The sequence below is a fragment of the Neolamprologus brichardi genome, chromosome 2, assembly GCF_056152115.1.
Source record: "Neolamprologus brichardi isolate AB-2024 chromosome 2, ASM5615211v1, whole genome shotgun sequence".
NCBI classification, from domain to species: Eukaryota; Metazoa; Chordata; class Actinopteri; order Cichliformes; family Cichlidae; genus Neolamprologus; species Neolamprologus brichardi.
This window is the reverse complement of record NC_142105.1, coordinates 26,257,708-26,277,540: the sequence shown is the minus strand read 5'-3', so window position 1 is coordinate 26,277,540 and position 19,833 is coordinate 26,257,708. Positions and strand designations below refer to the sequence as shown.

Sequence of the window (19,833 nt, the reverse complement as noted above, 5' to 3'; positions counted from 1 at the left end):
TTCATTTGGTCATTTTTATAGATCACTAATCTATTTTTTAACATGAGATAATACAAAATTACACACTTTTGCGCATAAAAGTTGGCTTTTTATTCTTCAGAAAAATCAGATTTCATTACAAAAACTGGAGTGTTATGCTGTTTCAGTAACGGGAGACATGAAGTATTAGCAGAGAAAGTTCAGATAAGGAAGTTCATCATGGTAAATATTGCATTTTAAAATGGGGTAGATGAGTTTTAATAATAGTGTATTTTGAGAAGTTTTAGGGTTAACAAGGGCCGATGGTTTGTTATTTAGGCCATTTTTAAAGTACTTGAATATATTTCACAAAAATGCACCAATCATTTCCTTCCTCAAAAATGCACAATGAATATAACAAGTGCTATCAGTGTCAAAAATGACAGATTAAAGTGAAACTATGAAGCCAACACTGATCATGTACCCAACCGTGACTGAACTACATTCTTACTATTCTTTTCATCCACATCACTTCATTATTGTTTTCTGCTGTTAGCAGAAGAGGCACAGCGGCTCACTTTGAGGCTCTTAGAGGGTGAGTTCACTGGGCATGTCTGTGCCCTGCAGACCACCCAGCAGGTTTCGCGCTGCCAACGCCGACATGACGCCTCTCGTGGAGTAGGTGGCACTGCCAATGTGAGGTAACACCACTGCATGGGATAAAAACGGGACAGAAAATATTTTTTTAAACAGTAAATTAAACATTAGAGGTCAGAAGCAGACATCTACGCAGGGAACAAACTTTCTGCTCACCGCAGTTCTTTAGCGTGAGAAGCTGGTGGTTTGTTGGAAGTGGCTCAGGTGTTGTGACATCCAGTCCAGCTGCGGCTATCTGTCCACTGCTCAGTGCCTCATATAGATGCTCCTGATTCACAACAGCCCCCCTAAATCAAATCAAATAATTCACTGTATGATGATGGGGATTTATTGTTATTAAAAAAGTACAAGGGCACAGATTATTGTCACAGTCCGATCCTCTACGTCCTTTAGACACACTGGTCTACCTGCTAGTATTGATGAAGACTGCGGTGGGTTTCATCTTGCTGAAGAAACTCTTGTCGCACAAGCCCTGGGTTTTTGGTGTCAGGGAGCAGGAAACAACAATGAAGTCGCTCTCAGACACAAGTGTGTCCAGGGGAACTGATCAACAGAAGAGGTGACACAGGACAAACACGTAGATTAACAATCAATAAAATATCCACTATGAAACTATGAAGCCAACACTGATCATGTACCCGACCGTGACTTATTCTTTTCATCCACATCACTTCATTATTGTTTTGAATGAACGTCTTTCCCAAAACCCAGTTTGTTGGAATATAAATGTGAATGTACTCCTCCAAAAATTGTTATGTACAATGTAAATAAGGATATAAAGCAATTTTCTAAGCCCTATATGAGAACACATATCCTGTTTTTTGTAAAGTGTTTGCTTCCAGTGCCAGCATCGCCTTTAAAAGGAGAGGAACAAAAGGCCTGACTGGGTATAAAAAGAGGATGTGAGTAAAACTGAGACAGAGAGGTTCATCACTCTGTAAACACTACATACAAAACATTAAAAGTACAATAATCGTGTCTCTGGGCCCTTGGGCAGCACTGCATTTATCACAGACAGAAATCTGCAGTAGAAGTAAAGATGTTACACTTATTGTCACATCTAAAGATGATGGAAATACCAAGGCTTGGATGTATTAGTGATGATGTAAGATGGTGTTATCCTAATTTATTTAATCCCTTCAGCAACTTGAGAGTACTGTGATTTGATCTTTATTTTTCTATTCTATTCCATATATCCATCCATTAAATCTACCACGTATTAAATCTATCTCATTAATTGCCAGGAATAAAACCTTTGGACAGGCCTTGTGTGTAAATTTGCACAAGAGCTCAGATGCCATCTTCACTGCAGTTTTTTTGTTTCAATCCAGCCATTTACAGTTAAATGTGGGGTTTAACTGATGTGCAACACATTGCATTCTGTATAATTTACATTTTGTGTCCACATGCCTTTGGAAACAAGGTTAAATTAGGTTTACAACTACTGCCCTCCCCTTTCTACCCTGCTGTGCTTTCTCATCCCCCTCTCGCTGTGTGCATTTCTCTATTCATTCCTTACCAAACTCTCCGTTCACTTCAGCAGCGTGCGGCTTGGCTGTTCTCCCAGAGTACAGAAGTCTCTTTACTCCGAATGGCATGAGTCTCTGAGCTATGGCCATGCCTGCACACGAACACAAGCAGTTATTCAACTACCATCGAGTCTTAAATGCTAGGAGGAAAATCTGATCAGATTTTGCAAATTAGATATGGTTATGAAGCTAGTAAAGTCAACCTATGCGTCCCAGTCCAATGACTCCTACAGTGCTGCCAGAAAGACCGTAACCACACAGCCAGAGAGGTTTCCATGAGCTCCAGCCACCACTTACGGGAAGAAAAAGTGTGATCACTGTATAACTAATATCAGCAATTTGAGCTGAAAGGTTAGAGAAACAATAACACGATTTTCACTCTTTAGGATAAATGTGTAACCAGGTGAGACTGACTTTTTCACCTCCTCCACTCCCTCTGGTAATCTGCGAGCGGTGGCCAGCAGCAGAGCCACAGTCAGCTCCGCTGTGGCATCAGTCAAGACATCCGGGGTGTATCCAACACGAATACCACTGTTGAAAACAAAACATAGGTATAACTGAGAAGGCATATAGTGTGTCCTGTTATTGGTTAAAAGTGAAGTTCAGTGGGTTCACCGTTTTTTGATCTCATCGATGGCTAGGTGGTCGAATCCCACAGACAGCGTGCTGATCACTTTCAAGTTCGGCCCTGAAATCAAAGACAAAACAGCTAAGCAGTCACGTAGCTGCCAAATAAATGTAATCAAATCCCGAGGTTAAAAGCAACAAAATGGCCATCTTCATCTAGACAATACAAGCTGAATGATTAACAGTGATTATGGACAGACCTAAGGGGTTCAGGCCTGATAAATAAAGTCACTGTCCCCCCTCAGCTGAATTCTACTGATACACTTGAACTACAGGTTACACTAACTCATGCACATGGTTTAAAGTAGTTTACTGCTTCTGCAGCAGTTGTGGTAACAAAGCATGGCTGAGGTGGCTGAATGGACAGACCTTTCCAGCTCAGACTTCCAGCAACCCTTTGAAACCAAAAACAGGTGCTTGAGCAACTAGTTTTAACTTTTTTAAACATTTCTCTATGAGTGTACAGTGTATGGTTGTAATCTTGTATAGCGTGTTGGAGTCTAACCCCCCGCCCTCCCATGTTAAAGTTGGCCTCCCGTCCATTCCAGTGTGTCCCTCAGGCAATGAAAGTTAGGAAAACACACATGAGGTGATTAGCAGAAAGAGGGAGATAGGAAAAACTATTATTTCTGGTGATAAATATATCAAAAGCGTTATTAAAAATCACCCACACTCATACTGTTTATTTAGTCTTAGATCTGGTCACCCTACCACCTCAGGGCAGTGCGTACCTGCAGCCTCCAGGACCTCAGCATCGATCTTGTCCGACAGCAGGCACAGAAGACCGTGAGCCCCGTGAATACCTTTGAGAAGCTCTGCCCTCGGAACAGGCTCATCGGAGTCCCACTGAGACGCCTCACACCTGCTTCCAACGAGACACGACAAGAACGAGATGCATGAAGTAGCATGTCATTCAAACGTGTAGGCTAGCTTGTGCAAGCAAAGAAAACTGCGAGTAATGGTGTGGCAACACAAGTGTATAAACATGAATCACAGCGTGCATGAGCCGATCTGCACAACACTGTTAAGGACAGCTTGCTGTTCATTCACACACAAAAAAACTTCGTACACTCCAGCCGCTGACAGGATCTTCAGCCCCTCTTGCGGGATGCGCCTCGTTATGAAAACCTTCATGAGTTTTCCCGCTGACTGCATCTCACTTTAAAAACAGAAAACCTGCACACTCAAGACTGAAACTTGAAGTTTTTAACCTTCAACGTCAGCAGAGCCCGGGCTACTCGCGAGACGCCAGGAAGTAGTCGAACTCACACCACTGCGCCTGCGTGGTAGGGACTGGGTGCGGATACTTGACTCGCTACTTCTTTTGGCATTCCCATACAATTCGAATAAAATTGAATGATAGCCATAAAAGACATGTATCCATCTGCCTGTTGTCTTATTGGTTAGAGTTCAGAGACTAAGTTAAAGCCTGCTTCCACGTGTTTTTATTCATTTTGGGGGGGACAATAATAGGATTATCATACAGGAATCCCAGTAAAGGAATGTTTACATCACTCTTCCGATTTTACCCCTTGCCACCCGGCGGGATGAAAATGAAAGGAGTGGACAAAACCATAACAATAAACTGTGGTCGTAAAACGCATGCGCATTGTAATGTCAAAGTACACGACTGTAAAGTTTTTTTCGTCATTACAGGCATGTGTATATAAATTCATAATCAGACAGCTTATGTTGGTTAAATGTGCTATAGGCTATAAATAAAATAGACCTGACAATCAACACAAAAAGACTCAGACAATTGTTTGTTTGTTTTTTAAATAATGGATGTTTCAAGTATATTTTTAGTTTTTAAAAAAAAATAAAGAATTAATTCACACAACTGCATGCTAAAGTTAAAAGACAGAAATGTTTCAGGTTAGCTCACTGGGCGAGCATGGCTGCAGGCCAGAAGGCAGTGGCCCAGGTTTGAATCTGACCTGTGACCCTTTGCTGCGTGTCACCCCCCCCAAGCTTTCTGTCTGTCTCCACTATCGCTACAAGTCAAATAAAGGCAAAATGGTCCCAAGAAAATATTAAAAAGAAACAAAATATGGATAATATCGCACTAGCATCAATCCAATAATAACAAAAAATTGGTGGCTCGATCGATACCAATATATCGATCATAACTGTGACACCCCCCCCCCCCCCCCCCCCCCCTAAGAACCTACCATCTATCCTAAAATATAGAGGTTATTTGTTAAATAAGGAGTGGCTCAAAACGTATATCCACTGTATATCCAAAATGATTTCTCCCTGTTAGCGACCAACACACATGTCCAACACATGCAGTTTGTTGGGACTCATCCTATAAGCTCAATGCTGCCCTTTTGACTTAATATTTCCTCTTTTGCTGCTTCATATTTATTTGATTCTGCAGCAGCACAGCAAAAGCAAAACGTGTAAAATCTTTCAGCCTACTGCCCCAGAGACTCGTGGACTAGACATGAAATAGATGCTTAATTTTCTTCACGCGCCTGAACAGTTTGCTTGCGTAAGACGTCACCGTCTCCTCCTGCTCGCTCTCCGCGCGACGCTGCTCTTCGCTCGCTGGTTTAAAAAAAAAAAAAAAAACTCTCCAGAGGAGTAGCCTCTGCGCTCTGTAAATGGTCAAGTCCTCACCCTCAGAAAGCAACAGAGGGCGGAATAAGGAGCTCTCGGTACGGAAGAAAAACAAGCAGGCTCCGAAGCAGGAAATTAGAGTGAGGACCCAGCTTGGAGAGGTAAGAAAAAGCCCTTCTTGAGGCTTTAGAGGTTATCTGTTGAATGCCAAGACTGGCTGTAAGAGGCTACATATTACTGCTAGCTTGTTTGTGATCACTGCAAAAGGAGCTACTCTTTGCGTCGAGCCCGTCTGTCAGTATTAAAACCATGTAGTTACGATAACTCACTCGATAACAGCTCCAGGAAAGAAATTACTTTATTGTCCGCATGCACCGAGCTGAAGCCGTATCGCATATTTGCTGTCATATTACGAAGGCGTTACCGCGGTGTTCATGTGTCAATAATAGAGCCATGGTAGCGGCAAGAGGCTCTCTCTCACTCTTTTTTCTAGTAGTTTAACTTCAATATGCTTTTAACTTCAACACCATTTACGCTGAACGCGTCTGAACCTGCAAACCACGGGGAGCCAGCAGTTATCTAAATTTCTGTTTAATCTTTATTGGCCGATATATTTTTTTTTTTACCCCAGCCACATCCTTATATAGACTGCATGTTTCAGCACAAAACTAACGAGCATGAGGCTCAGTTATCGGTTTATCTGTTTTAATATAATGCCATTTGCAGTGTTGTTTTTGTGGCTGCTTCTAATCGTGTTCGCGTTGTTATGTACACAATAGGGGGGTTTGCAGCGCTAAAGTCATGCCGTTTGATTTCTGTGGGAGGAATGGTGGTAATTGATCCATTGTTATTAAAAGTTACAATCTATAAAATATGACGTTTTTTATATATAAAATAATTAGATGAGCATGCTGTTTTTAGATATTGCTGAAAGTTCTTGGTACTTTAAGTCAATTATGGTAAGATGTTGTAAATATAGCCATGGTTTGCCATTAGTGGTGTAATCCATGACAGAACGTGGATGATATATATATATATATATATATATATATGGATATTGTATTTCCTCATATTGCACAACTACGCTTTACCTGGATTTGTGTAGGTTCAGCAGCAATTTTTCCTGACTTCCTAAAACCACACTGATACCAAGCTTATTTATTGAACGTAACTGAATTCCAAACATCCATGTTTCATTTCAGAAAATAATACTAGTACTGACCCCACCCACTGCACAGTTTTGGCTGAGGAACCAGCAGAGCCTGTCTAGGTCTGCAAGAAACAGCAGGTTAAGTGCAGACGGACCTGCACAATGGCTCTGTTGACCCTGCATAGGATCCCATCCATTTCCACCGCGCCAGTGAGTTCAGTTATCTCCCCGTTTTGCTGTACACAAACATTTTGCATCGTGTCAGCAGATATTATGTTGTTTACTTTTCTTTTATAAAGAATGATTCAGAACGTTGACTACAAGCCATTCATGCCAGCCCCTGAAAAGGTCGGCGTGAACTGCAGTGGCTCCTGAATGTGTCCCTTTGTGGATATCATCACTACATTTGCCTGAATGATAACAAGGCAGATTTGTTTTTCACTTGTAGACAGGGATGCGATCTCACTGATAGGCTTACATGGTAGAAATACCACAGATATAACTCTTGTTAAAGCATTGTCAGATAGTGATTAAATCACTTGCATATAAAGGCCCACTGTACCTGTTAAATGCATACATCAATACTCTATCATCAGCTTCTGTCACTCACATCTCCTCTTCTCTCATTCTCCTGCTGTATCATAAATATTTTTTTCAGCATTATGTCAAAGGCCTGGCTTTCCCCTCTGGTCTCTATCATTGCAAATTAAACCATAAATAACTTTACTGTGCTTCCAAGTCTCATTTTTTGCATATTTATGTCACAGAATCTAAACACTCTGCTATCTTAACTTGTGTTTTCTCCTTTTTTTTTTCCTTCTTCAAACCCTCATCGTTCCGCTCCTGGCTCCTGCCCACTTCTCCTCTTCTGTTTCTTTTTTTTTCTTTCTCTTTTTCTTGACTCTGTCTGGACTTGTCAGTTGCGTAACAGGTAATGTTACTGTCTCAAGTTTCTTTCTCTGTAAACCCTTGTTACTACTGCTACTTCTCTTGTTTCTCCCCCCACCTTCCCTCTTTACGCATTGCATTTCGCTTTCATTTACTGTTTGTTTTTTTTTCTGTTATTCCATTATTTACCTACTTATTGTTACTCCGCCTCCCTCATGCCACTTAGCTCTCTGTGTCTGTCTCTTCACTGCTGCACCTTATCTGTATTGTACCACATTTCACCCGAAGAACTTTTTTCCCCCCCACTGTTCTGTGGCCAAATTTTATACAGGAAAGACATCACACTCAAACATGTGCATACATGTGCACACACAGTGCTTCTAGTGCTTCCAGGATATTTGTGGGCTTCCTTCAGCACCGTTGTCTTTATTAAGTTGGAATGAATTAATTCTGAGAGCATTAGAAACACTGTGTAACAGGTTTTTCATTTTAAGTAGCATTTGAATCTCCAGCATCTTCTCTGACCCTCTTTTGGGATCTAGATATTTTCATTTTATTGTAGTTGCCAACAGCCTACCTAGCAAAATCATTACAGGCTTTTTAAATGTAATTCTAGGTAAATCAAAGTTAACGTGGTGAACTGCACACATACAAACCAACCAGACTTTTTTTTTGTTCACGATTCCTGATGATGAAGATTTATTTTATAAATGTATTTATTTTCTAAGGATGAAGGTCTCCAAAGAAGAGGAAGACTTCAGAAAAGGTATCTGTAACCCACATGACATTTAAATAGTTATAAATTGCACACCTAGGAAAGACAATAACCAGTTACTTGATGGCTGCAGCAGTAACCTCCTCTCTGTAACTCTGTAGAGAGAGCTTTGCCCTCGTTAAAGGGGCAGTCCTCCTGCTGGAAGATGGCAAGAGCGGGAGCCTTCATCAGGAGACGTCTCGCACCCCGACTTCTCCTGTCAAGCAAAGCAGCGGCGCGCCAGACATGCGCCACACACATCTCCGTGCAATGATTGAACACCTCAGACCAGAAGATACAGTGAAGCTGGTGAGGACTCGTGTCTTTACAAATCATATCAGCAAAATCAGAAAAATGTCACACTTAAACGATTTATTTTTGTCTGTGATCAACAAGTAAACTTATACGATTGTATCACTGGCAAAGGTCGTAACTCCAAAATGTTGAGTTTTGGTAAATATTATGGCTTATGATGTTAAGACAACCTAAAGGTGAGTGTTGTTGCACATATTGACTTTTTCAAAGGGTAGGTGACTAAAGGGAAAATTTCAGTGACTCACTACAAGTCCCAAACCTTTAGAGAAAGTGAGTTACCAGCTTTTAGGTCCTCATTATCACTAGCATCAAGCTAACTTGCGTAAATATTATTCTTGTAATATTTATATAGTATGGTATAGGAAAATTTGTGGCTATGTACAGAGCTATTATTTGGTGTTGATGACAGCATTCACGAAGAAAGGCACAATACTCCCATTTAATTTTCTGTACAGTAGCCAAAAAACTACCTGCCTTAATCTCAAACTGGCTTAATAAGGCATCACACAGACTTTGTACTATGAAATTAGCAGCACATAAAGCTCCTCCTGGATAAGATCCCAAAAATATCCAGTCACCAGTGCATGTGTGAAACTGCCTGTAGGAAGCATCAGTAAAATATCACGTGTGATGGGTGGGCAATTTAATCTTGAAAGTATATCGCAATATTCCAAGCAAATTTGCGACAAGAACATTGTTGAGGATGTATAGAGAAAAATATGGAACAACATTTTATTGATGCTTGCACAAGCTGGATTTTTAAGAGTAATTAAATGAAAGGCATTTTCAAACTTTGTTTTTCAATGAGCTACTGTGTTTCCAAATTTGGGTTGTGAAACAATGTACCAGCAGCAGCATTATAACACAGAATAGGGGCAAAGTCAGGTAGTGTTTGTCCTAACACTACCTAGTCCTTGGGTTGTTGTCTCTTGGGTTGAGCTTTTCAGCAGGTTGCTTATAGCCCTCCTTTTCCGTTTGGATTGGTATCATTGCTTTGACCAAACAATATATATTAGTAATTTCCATCCTCTGTTTCTGCTTCCTGTCATATGAAGCTTGCTTCAGCATTGTTGATGTAAGACATTTGTTTACTTTTGTGTTGCACATCACTAGCTGCTTCACTTTTATAGCCAGGTTGCATTTTTGCCTCAAGTGGTGAAAAACCTTTGTTCTGTCCACCTTCAGTGGGAACAATTTACTTGCATATTTTGCCAGGGACACGTGTCTCTTACCCTCAGACGTGCCCGGGCTTGTCTTATTCTTGCTCTATGGAATGTAAATGCATGGTGTTGCTATAGCAATGAAATGGTGATATGATATTTTTATTTCACATAAAAAATTCATTCAATTCAATTTTATTTATAAAGCACCAAGTCACAAACTGTACTGGTAGCTTTTCTTGTTTCAGCTTGTTTCAGCAAAACTATAGGTAGAGGCCTTTAACCGGACAGGAGCCAGTATCTTGATCTCTGTAAAGACAACATTTACTTCCCTGATTTGAGTTTTCCTTTAAGGCCAAAGAAAATAAACTACGCAGGACATTTTACACCACTTGCAAATACCCAACCTTATTTGGCAACTTTAGACTTAAAAAGAAAACCATGATTTTTTTTTTTTTTTTTTGCATGTAAAACACAGTGCTCACAAGTTGTGTGTTTCCCTGTCATCCCTCCCTCTGTGTATCTTTTCATGCAGGCGGTGCAGTTAGATTCTGTTAGCCCAGTAAGAGTCAGGTATCTGATCGTGGTTTCCACACTGGCCAACAAACATGAGAGCATCCTGCTGGGCATGGATTTCCCCAAGTCAGACAGGTGTGTGTAACCAAGATGAAGGTGTACAGTTGCACAAGATACGATTTCTGTTCTGTTAATAATTTCTGGTTAAGGTTTAACAAGTACAATTTCCTCCTTTTGTCTTGTGTGTATGTGTCCTCCCCTTCTGTTTCTAGTGATCATTGCACCATCGGTCTGGTACTGCCAATATGGAGCAATACGCAAGTTTATTTGGACGGAGATGGGTAAGAAGCATGTTTTTAAAGAAGGATTAAGAATTATATTCAGTGTAAAAGCAAGCGTGAGGAAGTGATTGGGAGGCTGCTGCACAGACGGTGCAGCCTGATTTCTGGGATTTTGGCCAGAGATAATATGAATGAGTAATGTCCTTATTTTTGGAGTTGAATCATTCTCTGTGAACTACAACAGCTCCTGTCACTCAGTCACATCATTGCATAAGCATGGAGGTCATGTGTTTTTAATAATGAAATGAAAGTAAAGTATGGTTAGTTTCTTTATGTGACTGTGTATTGAAAGGTTACTGAGTTTAGCTGCTTTAAAGTCTTAATAAATTTATTCTTTGACTGCATTGTAGAGCGTGAAGAACATCAAATGTCCATTCCAGCACATTTAGTGTGTCTTCAAATAGCTGGCTATGTCTTGATTAAAACAGTTTGGGCTGCTGATGCTCAAAAGAGGATAGAAGAGCTGATCTCTCAGTAAACTGAGAGGTGTCGGGTTTAAAAACAGTTGGGCTAACATGATGGAGTGCTTAAACTGCTGTGTTTTAAATGCGCGTGCGTGCTTTAGTGTCATCCAAGTGTGTTTGCCATTTCACACCAGTGTGTTCCCCCTCATCAGGCTGGATCACACCTCCAACTGTGCTAATGTCTCTCTCAATCGCTGTCCTCACATTTTCATTCCACAAGAACAAGAACTAATTCTAATCACGATGAATTATTTCTCTCTTGTGTGTCAGACTGTGATGTAGCACAATGAAGCTTCTTAACACTGTTACTGTCTTATTTCTCCTTCTTCTCTTTCTCGTCGTCAGGCTTAATAATGAGCGTTCACATTTCTGTATGTTTCCTGTAGTGGCTTTAGCGTGAGCTCAGCAAAAGAGACCAGAATCTTTAAACCGGTTTCCATGCAGACCATGTGGTGAGTGATGCTTATATCCCCACTGTGGCAGCGTCCAGCTGCTCACTTTGCATATCAATAGCTTTCATTTGCTCTAAATCTCAAGATAAGTCGTTAATACACATAGTGATGTTCTTTTTGCTTTTCCTCTCCCCTCTCTCCTCCTGTAAGGTCAGTGCTGCAGGTGTTGCATGGCTGCTGTGAGCGTGCAATCAAGGCAGCTTTGATCCCAGGCTCTGGGCTGGAATGGGCTCGGCACTACCACCGGCACATCGAGTCTGATCGCAACTGCCTCAATGAGTGGGAGGTCATGAATGACCTGGAGTCGATCCGTAAGGACAGCGATGGACAGAGGTATGCTTTTATTTGTAGTAGCCAATGGAGTTGATGTGATAGAAAAAAATTATGTACGTTAAGATAATTTACTAAAGTATCATTTTAAGTTATTGGTCCCGGAGTTGTAAAATTCACAATCCACCACACGTAAACGTTGTGTGCTTAAAATCCTATGTTTTAAAAAAAGAACAGCTGTAGCATCAAGTGAAAAATACCTCAAAAAGACTAATTAAACATGGCACTTTCACTGCTTAATGTTGCTATTAATTTAGTAATAATAAGAAACTGTTCTTATTGCTTGTGCCTCCCTGCCAGTTGGTACTAAAATTTGCCTTTTGTTCTCTGGGAAGTTCGGCAGAGAGAGTTTCCAGTGAGATCCTGATCAAAGAACACCTGAGAGACATCATGAGGACTGAAGACCTGGACAACCTCACATCCAAAATGGTGAGAAGTGTGGGAAGCTAGAGACAGGAAGTTGGTTTTAGAAAACAAAAAAGTCAAATTATAAGAGCATAACTGAGGTGAAAAAATGTGACAAAATGCATTCCTTCTCTGCTGTAGGTGCACGCTACCCTGGAGACTAGGATAGGCTTTGACATGAGACCCTACAAGGAGTACATCGACAATGAGATCCTGGTCACCATGGCTCAGATGGACAAGCCCTCCAAAATATTTGACTATCTATACCTGGTGAGTCATTGTTAAAGGTCAGATAGAGTTAACAGCCATATTATGTACAGCCACTTTTGTTTGGTCAAAAAAATTGACATGGCTTTTAGTGCCAGGATGTTGTCATGTGACTGTAACTTCCCCTTTCAGATCTGTGTTGACATCGATAGGGAAGATGGCTCTGTCAGCCCTTTCCTTTGCATCTTCTCTGACCTTTCTTTAACCTTTTTTTTTTTTATTTGGTTTCAGGGCTCCGAGTGGAATGCAGCTAACTTTGAGGAGCTGCAGAAAAACAAGTTAGTAGTTGAACCTGTAACACTTTCTGCAGCTCTGTGTATTGTGGTCTGTCTCTGTATCCCATTAACTCACTATAAGGGTAATATTTAACTATGCACTATGTTTTGCTCTGGCTCTGAGTGTGTCTCTGCATGTTTTTCAGCGTGGGCTACATTCTGAATGTGACGAGGGAGATTGACAACTTTTTCCCAGAGTCCTTCAATTACATGAACATCAGAGTGTACGATGTGGAAGCCACAGACTTGCTGTCCCATTGGCCAGCTACATTTAACTTCATCAACACTGCAAGGTACCAGAGGCTTTTTAAATCAAGACTTGTAAAAAGGGTTGTAATTGTTCCAGCGGGACAGAAACTCGGTTAGGGGCTGAAATGTGTGAATCTAAATATCCATAGAGGTCTGTCTATGATGAACTACTGTATTGTAACACAGACCTTGGGTCCTTTAAGTCAAAAACCACTTTACTATGTATCCTTTTTTGCGTTCTTGTCTGATTACAGTTGGAGCAATGACTATATAAAAGTTTTGGGTAGGAGTGGCAGATGGTTTTAAGGTAGTGTAGGATTAGCTCTGAGCCTCTTCTTGTTTGTAGTGATGATGGATAGGTTGGCAGGGAGTCTGGCTGGTGTCTCTGTGGTCTGTGATATTTGTAGACATTGTGATTTGTAGTGACAGTAAGGAGCAGGTGGAAGAAAGCCTAGGGAGCTGGAAGTATGCTCTGGAGAGAAAAGGAAATAAAGTCAGTAGAAACGAGACAAAATACTGTAAATGAGAGGGAGACAGGTGGAAAGGTGAAGAAGAAAGGAGTGGAGATAATAAAGGTAGATGATTTAAATGCACAAGAGAGTGCAGACAGGGTTTTGGTGGGTGGAGATGAGTGTCAGGGGTTATTTGTGAAGAAGGATAGCAGCAAGAGTGAAGGGGAAGGTTTGCAAGATGGTTGTGAGACCTGACAGTGACAAAAAGACAGAAGGCTGAGGTGGAGGTGGCAGAATGAAGATGCTCTGGGAACACTATGTTCCCATGGTCTGCAACAAGACTGCGCAAGTCTTCACAGTCTGACATGTTATATATTCAGAAATGTTCTTCTGCATACCTTAGTTTTATCAACTTATTATTTGAATTACTGTTGTCTTTCTGTCAGCTCTAAGCAGTCCCCTCTGACACTGACAAAGCATTTTTATCCAGAGAACCACTGCTCAGCTGATATTTTGTCTTTCCAGACCATTCTCTGTAAATCCCAGAGATGATTGTGTGGTGAAAACACCATTCTTCCATCCATCTTGCATTATCGAGGAGTTGGAACGGTGTACTTAATATAGTGGCCAGTGAGCGTAAAATATAAAATGTTAGAGAGATTTAGCAGCACTGGCGCACTATATGCATTACTTTAATCCTTTATAGATGAAGTGCTTCCCCCTGTTTCCAGTCTTTATGTTGAGCTATGCTCGCTTCTTGCAGCTTCATATTTAATGGACACTGCTGAGAGTGTTGTCGGTCTCTGTGCCCACTTTTAACAGAAAATGAAAGGCTACGTTTCCTCAAATATTGAATTCCATCAAGATTGGCATAACCACCAATTTCGCAGTTCTGAGCTATCACACTGTGACTCGGCTTCCCATTTCAAGTCTAATCTGTGTGAATAAGATAAGATAAGAATGATGTCTACAAACGACGACTGAGTTGTGAAACATCGTGACAGACAGTATTCACACAACGAAAATAGAAAGATACTGCTTCTGTGTTTCCAGTTTACAGTTTGGAGTCTTGAAACAAAACCTGTGAGAGAAGGCCAAGCTACCCTACAATTAAAGCTGCAAATCTTAAATTTGTTCAGCTCCTCAGCCAGCTTTAAAGCTGCCACATGTTCACAAACCAGAAGCGTTTTACTGCCGAGCATTATTTTGCATGTGTGTAAACATTCCAGCAGTTCTCCCTTCACGACTTAATATTTGTTAAGTAAAATCCAAAATCACTGTGTGAGTTTACGTCTTCACCTTTGTGTATTACAGGAAGAGTGGTCAGGCGGTGTTGGTTCACTGCAAGATGGGCGTGTCCCGCTCTGCATCTACAGTGATTGCCTACGCTATGAAGCAGCAGCACTGGACACTGGATGTGGCACTGACCTACGTCAGGGATCGCCGGTCCATCGTCAAGCCCAATGAGGGCTTCATGAAGCAGCTCCAGACCTACAGCGGCATCCTCAATGCAAGGTTAGGCCTAGTGCTTTTTTTTTCCTGTTCTCTGTAGTTTGGGAGCTCAGTTGAGGAATGTGCTCCGTGTGCATTTATCATTCCAGCCAGCAGCGCCATAGTGCTCTCTGGAAGCGAAAGTCGAGAGACCAAAGACAAAAATCAGTTCAAAACGAGGAAAGAGGGGAGGAAGAAAAGACAGGCGAAAGTGAAGAAGAAGAAGATGAGGAGGAGGAAGAAGATGATGAGGAAGATGACGGACTTGATGAGGATGATGGCGTAGATATTCCAGATGAAAAAAATGACTCAGGGGAAGACTGTGAGGTAATCAGATCCTGAGCAATTTATCACTTTTTAAAATTCTGATTTTTTATTTTTTTTTTTACCTTTACAGCTTTAACTCCTTTATATCTTATCAACCTCATCTAGGTGTTTGAACAGCCTGCCCCAAAGTCTGACACTATCCAAGACCCTGTGCAGACAGGCCCTGTGATTACTGTAAATGAACCAGAAAAGGTGAGCAGACTGCCTGACCAACATTTGTCCTCATATGTTCACGCAGAGTGCATCAAAGGCTACTCATCTTTTTACTTCTCTTTAATCTCCAGGTCATACCGAGTGTTAATCGTAGTGGCAGAATGAACCTCTACTCATTAATGCAGTCCATCAGTGAGATGGATGATGTGGATAAAGGATATGATCAGGTAAAAGAAGCAGAGTGCCGGTCTCTCTAGCCTCCTCTTTGTAGTTAAGCTGACAGTTTGGAAATGGCTAATTTAGATTGAGGACATGTAGCGAAGCCTGTTGTTTGAAATAGCTCATGAATAACGTTTTAACTATATGAGTCATGGTTCTTACCTCTCAGCTGTAAAAGGCTGATGGAGCATTGTCGTCACCCCAAGAATGAAGTGATGTAGGATTTTTTATATTGTCATTACTACTAGGAGACTGAGGGGTAGCACTGGAGGCCGTTTTTACAGCAATTTTTTCTTCTTGTGATTATGTTAATATTTCTACAGACATACATATTGGAAAAAACACCCAAACTAGGTTTCATTTTTAATCAAAATCTTTAGTTTGACTCTATATAAGCACCTGTAAGGCCTTCCATCCCCCCTTTTTCACACCTTGTGTCCTGCCAGTAACTATACTACCAAAATAGTAGCTGATTTAGTCTTCTGTGTGAATCTTTCTAGAGATTATGATGTAATCCACTTCAGGGGTCAACATTATTTTTGGCAGCATTTATGGTTGTGTTGCTTTAGGTGCTAATTATCTCACAGTTACAGTTAAAAATATTTATCTGTCAAGTTTTTGTCTACTTTGTACATTTCCTTACATCAGTTCCAATAGTTTCGACATTTGTGAGTCCTTTCATTGTTATTCCTTATCTTGAAGAGAGGACTGTTATGCCATCACTGATAAATTAAAAAACTATTGTGAATAAGTAGCCAGAAATAGAAGGTATTGACGGTACTGAAGCAGGATAATCACAGTAGTTGCCGGCTACAACGTGTAGTTAGATTTCGACTGAGGTTTACGTCAGGTAGTCACATAGCGTTCAGAGGCATTTGGGGTTGCGATGTATCTGTGGAGTAGATTTCTTCTGAAGAATTAATCCCAATGTTATAACTTTGTACTTTCCTACTTTGTTCTTTTCAAAGATGCCTGGCAGTCCGAGGCGGTCACCAGGACAGCGGAGGCGTAGCTATGGGCGCCGGTGTCTCACTCACCAGAAAGCATGTGTGGATGTTTCACCTGACCCATCCAGCCGGCCGGGCGCGGGCCAAAGCAAGCCGCAAAGTGATTAAAAAGATGAACAAGCAGGGAGGTACAAGAGGAACTATAAACGAGGCACAGAGGAGAAAAGAAGGAACGTGAGCTCTGGGAACATGCCAAGGTTTTTATACAATGATCCTAAAGTCTTAATTTATATTTTGCAGGTCTTGGATTGCATATGTCACCTCATAAAAGCTATAGTAGATAGTTGATTTTTATAAGGGCCATGCTGCAGTATTGCTGTACCAGTGAAAGCCAGGATATCTGATAGCTGAAATCATTGTGCATTATTGTATTATTATGTTTTATGTTTATGAAGGTATCCAAACATATATGAACCAGCATGTCCCTGCCGAGCTCCCTCAGTCCCTCTTCCGTTTTTTTTTAAGCTCTCCTTTCAACACTTCAGAGGTATCTATGCAATAACTGTTTTAATTTCCTTATACGAGGCTGTATCCTGCCAGCCCAAAGCAGAAAGTGTTCATTTCCTCCTTCTCACAACACATACCGTGTGCAGATATGGAGGATTTCACTGTATCTAAGCTGTGCATTATGGATTATGTCATGGCCAGTTTTATGGCATACGCCAGTTTGCCAAACTGTATTCCTCTGTGTCGGTGTGCCAATATATTTAAAGGAAATGTCGGTTTGCTAGGAACCTTTCCCACCCATTTTATTTTCATCCATTATATTTTGGCTCCAGGGCTACATGAGTGCCTTCAACCTGAGAATGAAAAGTGATTCTGTAAAGATGTTTTTAATGTTTTAGCTTAAGTACAAGGTGGTGGTAATATATTGCATTTCTCTTGTACCATTTGCCACTTTTTTGTCATCATAAATGTGACTTTACAAGTTTGTGCACAATTACAGTATATATAGTCACATAATTGCTGATGGCCTGGGTGCATGTTTTGTGTTTTATACCAGCCTGTGAGAAGACACTGTTCAGGGTTTGAGTTTGTATTTATATGGACTTTGAATGGATCAACTTAAATTATTCCATGTTCTGTTTTCACTAGATGCTGATGAGGACATTTATTTTATGCTGGTATTACTTTTTATCCAGTGAACCCAAGCTAAAAAAAAAAAAAAAAGAAAGAAAAGAAAGCATTTAACCTGCATGCTCACTATTAGGAAAAAAAATGCACTTTATAATCCCAACACACTGTTCCCACCGCCTGAGCCAATTTCACACTGTACTATGATTAAAATGATCAGTGATTGGTTTTTATTGTCATCCATTTCCTTATTGTAACAGACTCTCTGCTGCCTGCACCTCACTCTTGTTTACATGCACCTGAGTAAAAAATAAATTATTGTATTCAAACCAAGAACCTTTATTTTTTGATTAAATAATAAACCAGAGGAGAATGATTTAATATAAAAGAGACATGGCACAGGGACAAGCCTTCTTTTGATTCCTATTTTTTACTGTAGCAGTTGTAATCTTAATATCAGCACAGTAATAGTTAACAAAAGAGAGGGGTAATGGGGATAAAGAGCAGATTTATACAAAACAGCTGATTTGACTGATGAATTAAAGTCAGGTCCCAATGTATTTCCTTCTGGGTTCACTTAGAATTATTCCTCCTGCTTTCATTGCAGCTCTGAAAGACTGAACCTGCAAAACAGAAAAGCCAGAGAGAGAGAGACGTGAAGCAAATGGCTACCTAAGTGAAGGAAAATGACAGTAACTTTATTTCCAGTCCCTGCTGCATGTACTCACAGAATCTGAGCGGTATGTCCAGGGAATCACCCTATACACCATCCTGGTGATGCCAGCCTGCTGGCAGCGATGTGCCAGCACCTCGCCCACAACCTGACAGGCTGCCACGCAGTTTGTAGAAGCCAGCTCCTTCTTCACAGCCCACTCTTTGGTCGAACAAGAAAGCACCGGAATAGGAGAGCAGCTGGAAAACACTTGGGCTGTCACATGGTGTTGGCTACGGGAGAACATCAACCTGAAACAATGAGAAGCATGAGAGGAAATTAAATAGAGATAATTGTTCTTTATGCATGAATATGCTATGTTTCATATCAACCTGACTGATTACATTACGTTTGTGTCCTTTCATACTGACAGTTCTGAACCCAATGGGGTAGAACAAATACAGAATATTCATATAATCTAGAATAATAGTAGTGAATATAAAAACAGTTACCTTTGTTTCCCAATTTTAGTTATACAACTTAACATTAATTTAAGAAAATAATTAATACATTTAGATAAATAGATACATGTTTGTATGCTGTAAGCTGTGATCCAATGTGGGGTTGATGCACATGACTGTTGTCTCCATTTCTCTTTGAATTTTGTTACCAACAACTGCTATACTTTTAAACATATTTCTTTCTGTTCATCTTGTGTCTTTGACTTTTTCTTTAGATCAATGCATGTGCGCCAACACGTCTCAAGAACAATGACTGTGTCACTGCTTGTTACAAAGTCATAATCCTTCATAGACTGAAGTCATTTTAAATGTGTAATTTAGTTTGATAAGGTAACTGGTTACATTACTAATTACACTAATATAGTTACTGTATAACCTTCTAACAATGTGTTACCTCATAACAGTTGTTACTATAAAGTTAGAAAGTAATTTACAAGTCCATCACAACAGGATGCACCCTCACAGTGGTACTCAGTCTGATTCTGGATGTCACAGTAAGAACTTAAACCTTTACAGACCTGTGGTAGAACTGCCGGTGTGGCCAGGTTGTCTTCCAGCCCCGATCCTTCACAGCCAGAGCCATCTGCTCCAGATTGCGGGGATTTCTGTTTACAAAGGTCGGGTTCACGGCTTCATTTTCATCCGCGGAGGGCTCTGGCTGAGAAGCTGCTTGACTCAGACATCGAGCTGTGTGACAATTAGAGTCTGGTCAGCTTTTATGACTGCAGATAGAAAGTTTAAGGCTTTCTAGCTTTACTTGCTTACCCGTCTGGTTTGAAAGCAGGGCTGGCCGACAGCGTTGAATTTGACCTAAGAGCAGCCGCACACTGCGACTAACTTGGCTCAGAGCCATGTCCTCCCGAGCAGTGCTCTCCTCACAAATAAAAAAAGTCCAATCAATGTGTTACCATCCGGTAAGACGCCAAAAACAAGCAAACTACTAATAAAATACTATTCAAGAAAAATCCACCGTTACATGAGGAGTCCCATCTTTGACATTCCGATAATATCCGGTTCACTCTGTGCTACTTAGAAAAC

The 19,833-nt window shown here is 40.7% G+C and overlaps 3 protein-coding genes across 3 annotated transcripts; 1 reads left to right on the top strand and 2 right to left on the bottom strand.

Moving 5' to 3' along the window:
- Positions 1-66: 66 nt before the first annotated feature.
- Positions 67-4,037, bottom strand: grhpra (glyoxylate reductase/hydroxypyruvate reductase a). The gene is made up of 9 exons (XM_006781448.3): positions 3,841-4,037; positions 3,503-3,633; positions 2,760-2,832; positions 2,559-2,675; positions 2,348-2,436; positions 2,135-2,236; positions 1,023-1,158; positions 772-902; positions 67-668 (listed from the first exon to the last, which is right to left on the bottom strand). Exons 1-9 carry the CDS (start codon positions 3,924-3,926, stop codon positions 547-549), a joined length of 987 nt encoding a protein of 328 aa, XP_006781511.2. The 5' UTR covers positions 3,927-4,037; the 3' UTR covers positions 67-546.
- A 1,308-nt stretch (positions 4,038-5,345) lies between these two features.
- Positions 5,346-17,958, top strand: si:ch211-203d1.3 (protein phosphatase Slingshot homolog 3). Its single transcript, XM_087849651.1, has 16 exons — positions 5,346-5,494; positions 8,100-8,137; positions 8,248-8,434; positions 10,136-10,251; positions 10,389-10,457; positions 11,308-11,373; positions 11,524-11,706; positions 12,039-12,132; positions 12,250-12,378; positions 12,607-12,653; positions 12,797-12,943; positions 14,666-14,866; positions 14,953-15,169; positions 15,275-15,361; positions 15,454-15,549; positions 16,510-17,958. Exons 1-16 carry the CDS (start codon positions 5,378-5,380, stop codon positions 16,654-16,656), a joined length of 1,941 nt encoding a protein of 646 aa, XP_087705777.1. The 5' UTR covers positions 5,346-5,377; the 3' UTR covers positions 16,657-17,958.
- Positions 17,938-19,822, bottom strand: mrpl18 (mitochondrial ribosomal protein L18). Its single transcript, XM_006781450.3, has 4 exons — positions 19,561-19,822; positions 19,314-19,482; positions 18,351-18,585; positions 17,938-18,245 (listed from the first exon to the last, which is right to left on the bottom strand). Exons 1-4 carry the CDS (start codon positions 19,646-19,648, stop codon positions 18,168-18,170), a joined length of 570 nt encoding a protein of 189 aa, XP_006781513.2. The 5' UTR covers positions 19,649-19,822; the 3' UTR covers positions 17,938-18,167.
- Positions 19,823-19,833: the final 11 nt, after the last annotated feature.

Coding starts and splice junctions, on each gene's coding strand:
- grhpra (XM_006781448.3), bottom strand. CDS start 3,926: ATGCAGTCAGCGGGAAAACTCATGAAGGTTTTCATAACGAGGCGCATC. Junction 3,634..3,840: donor ATCCTGTCAGCGGCTGGAGT/GTACGAAGTTTT, acceptor CGTTGGAAGCAG/GTGTGAGGCGTCTCAGTGGG. Junction 2,676..2,759: donor ATCGATGAGATCAAAAAACG/GTGAACCCACTG, acceptor TGTTTTCAACAG/TGGTATTCGTGTTGGATACA.
- si:ch211-203d1.3 (XM_087849651.1), top strand. CDS start 5,378: ATGGTCAAGTCCTCACCCTCAGAAAGCAACAGAGGGCGGAATAAGGAG. Junction 5,495..8,099: donor TGAGGACCCAGCTTGGAGAG/GTAAGAAAAAGC, acceptor TTATTTTCTAAG/GATGAAGGTCTCCAAAGAAG. Junction 12,379..12,606: donor TATTTGACTATCTATACCTG/GTGAGTCATTGT, acceptor ATTTGGTTTCAG/GGCTCCGAGTGGAATGCAGC.
- mrpl18 (XM_006781450.3), bottom strand. CDS start 19,648: ATGGCTCTGAGCCAAGTTAGTCGCAGTGTGCGGCTGCTCTTAGGTCAA. Junction 18,586..19,313: donor CACCGGCAGTTCTACCACAG/GTCTGTAAAGGT, acceptor TCATTGTTTCAG/GTTGATGTTCTCCCGTAGCC. Junction 18,246..18,350: donor GGACATACCGCTCAGATTCT/GTGAGTACATGC, acceptor TCTGTTTTGCAG/GTTCAGTCTTTCAGAGCTGC.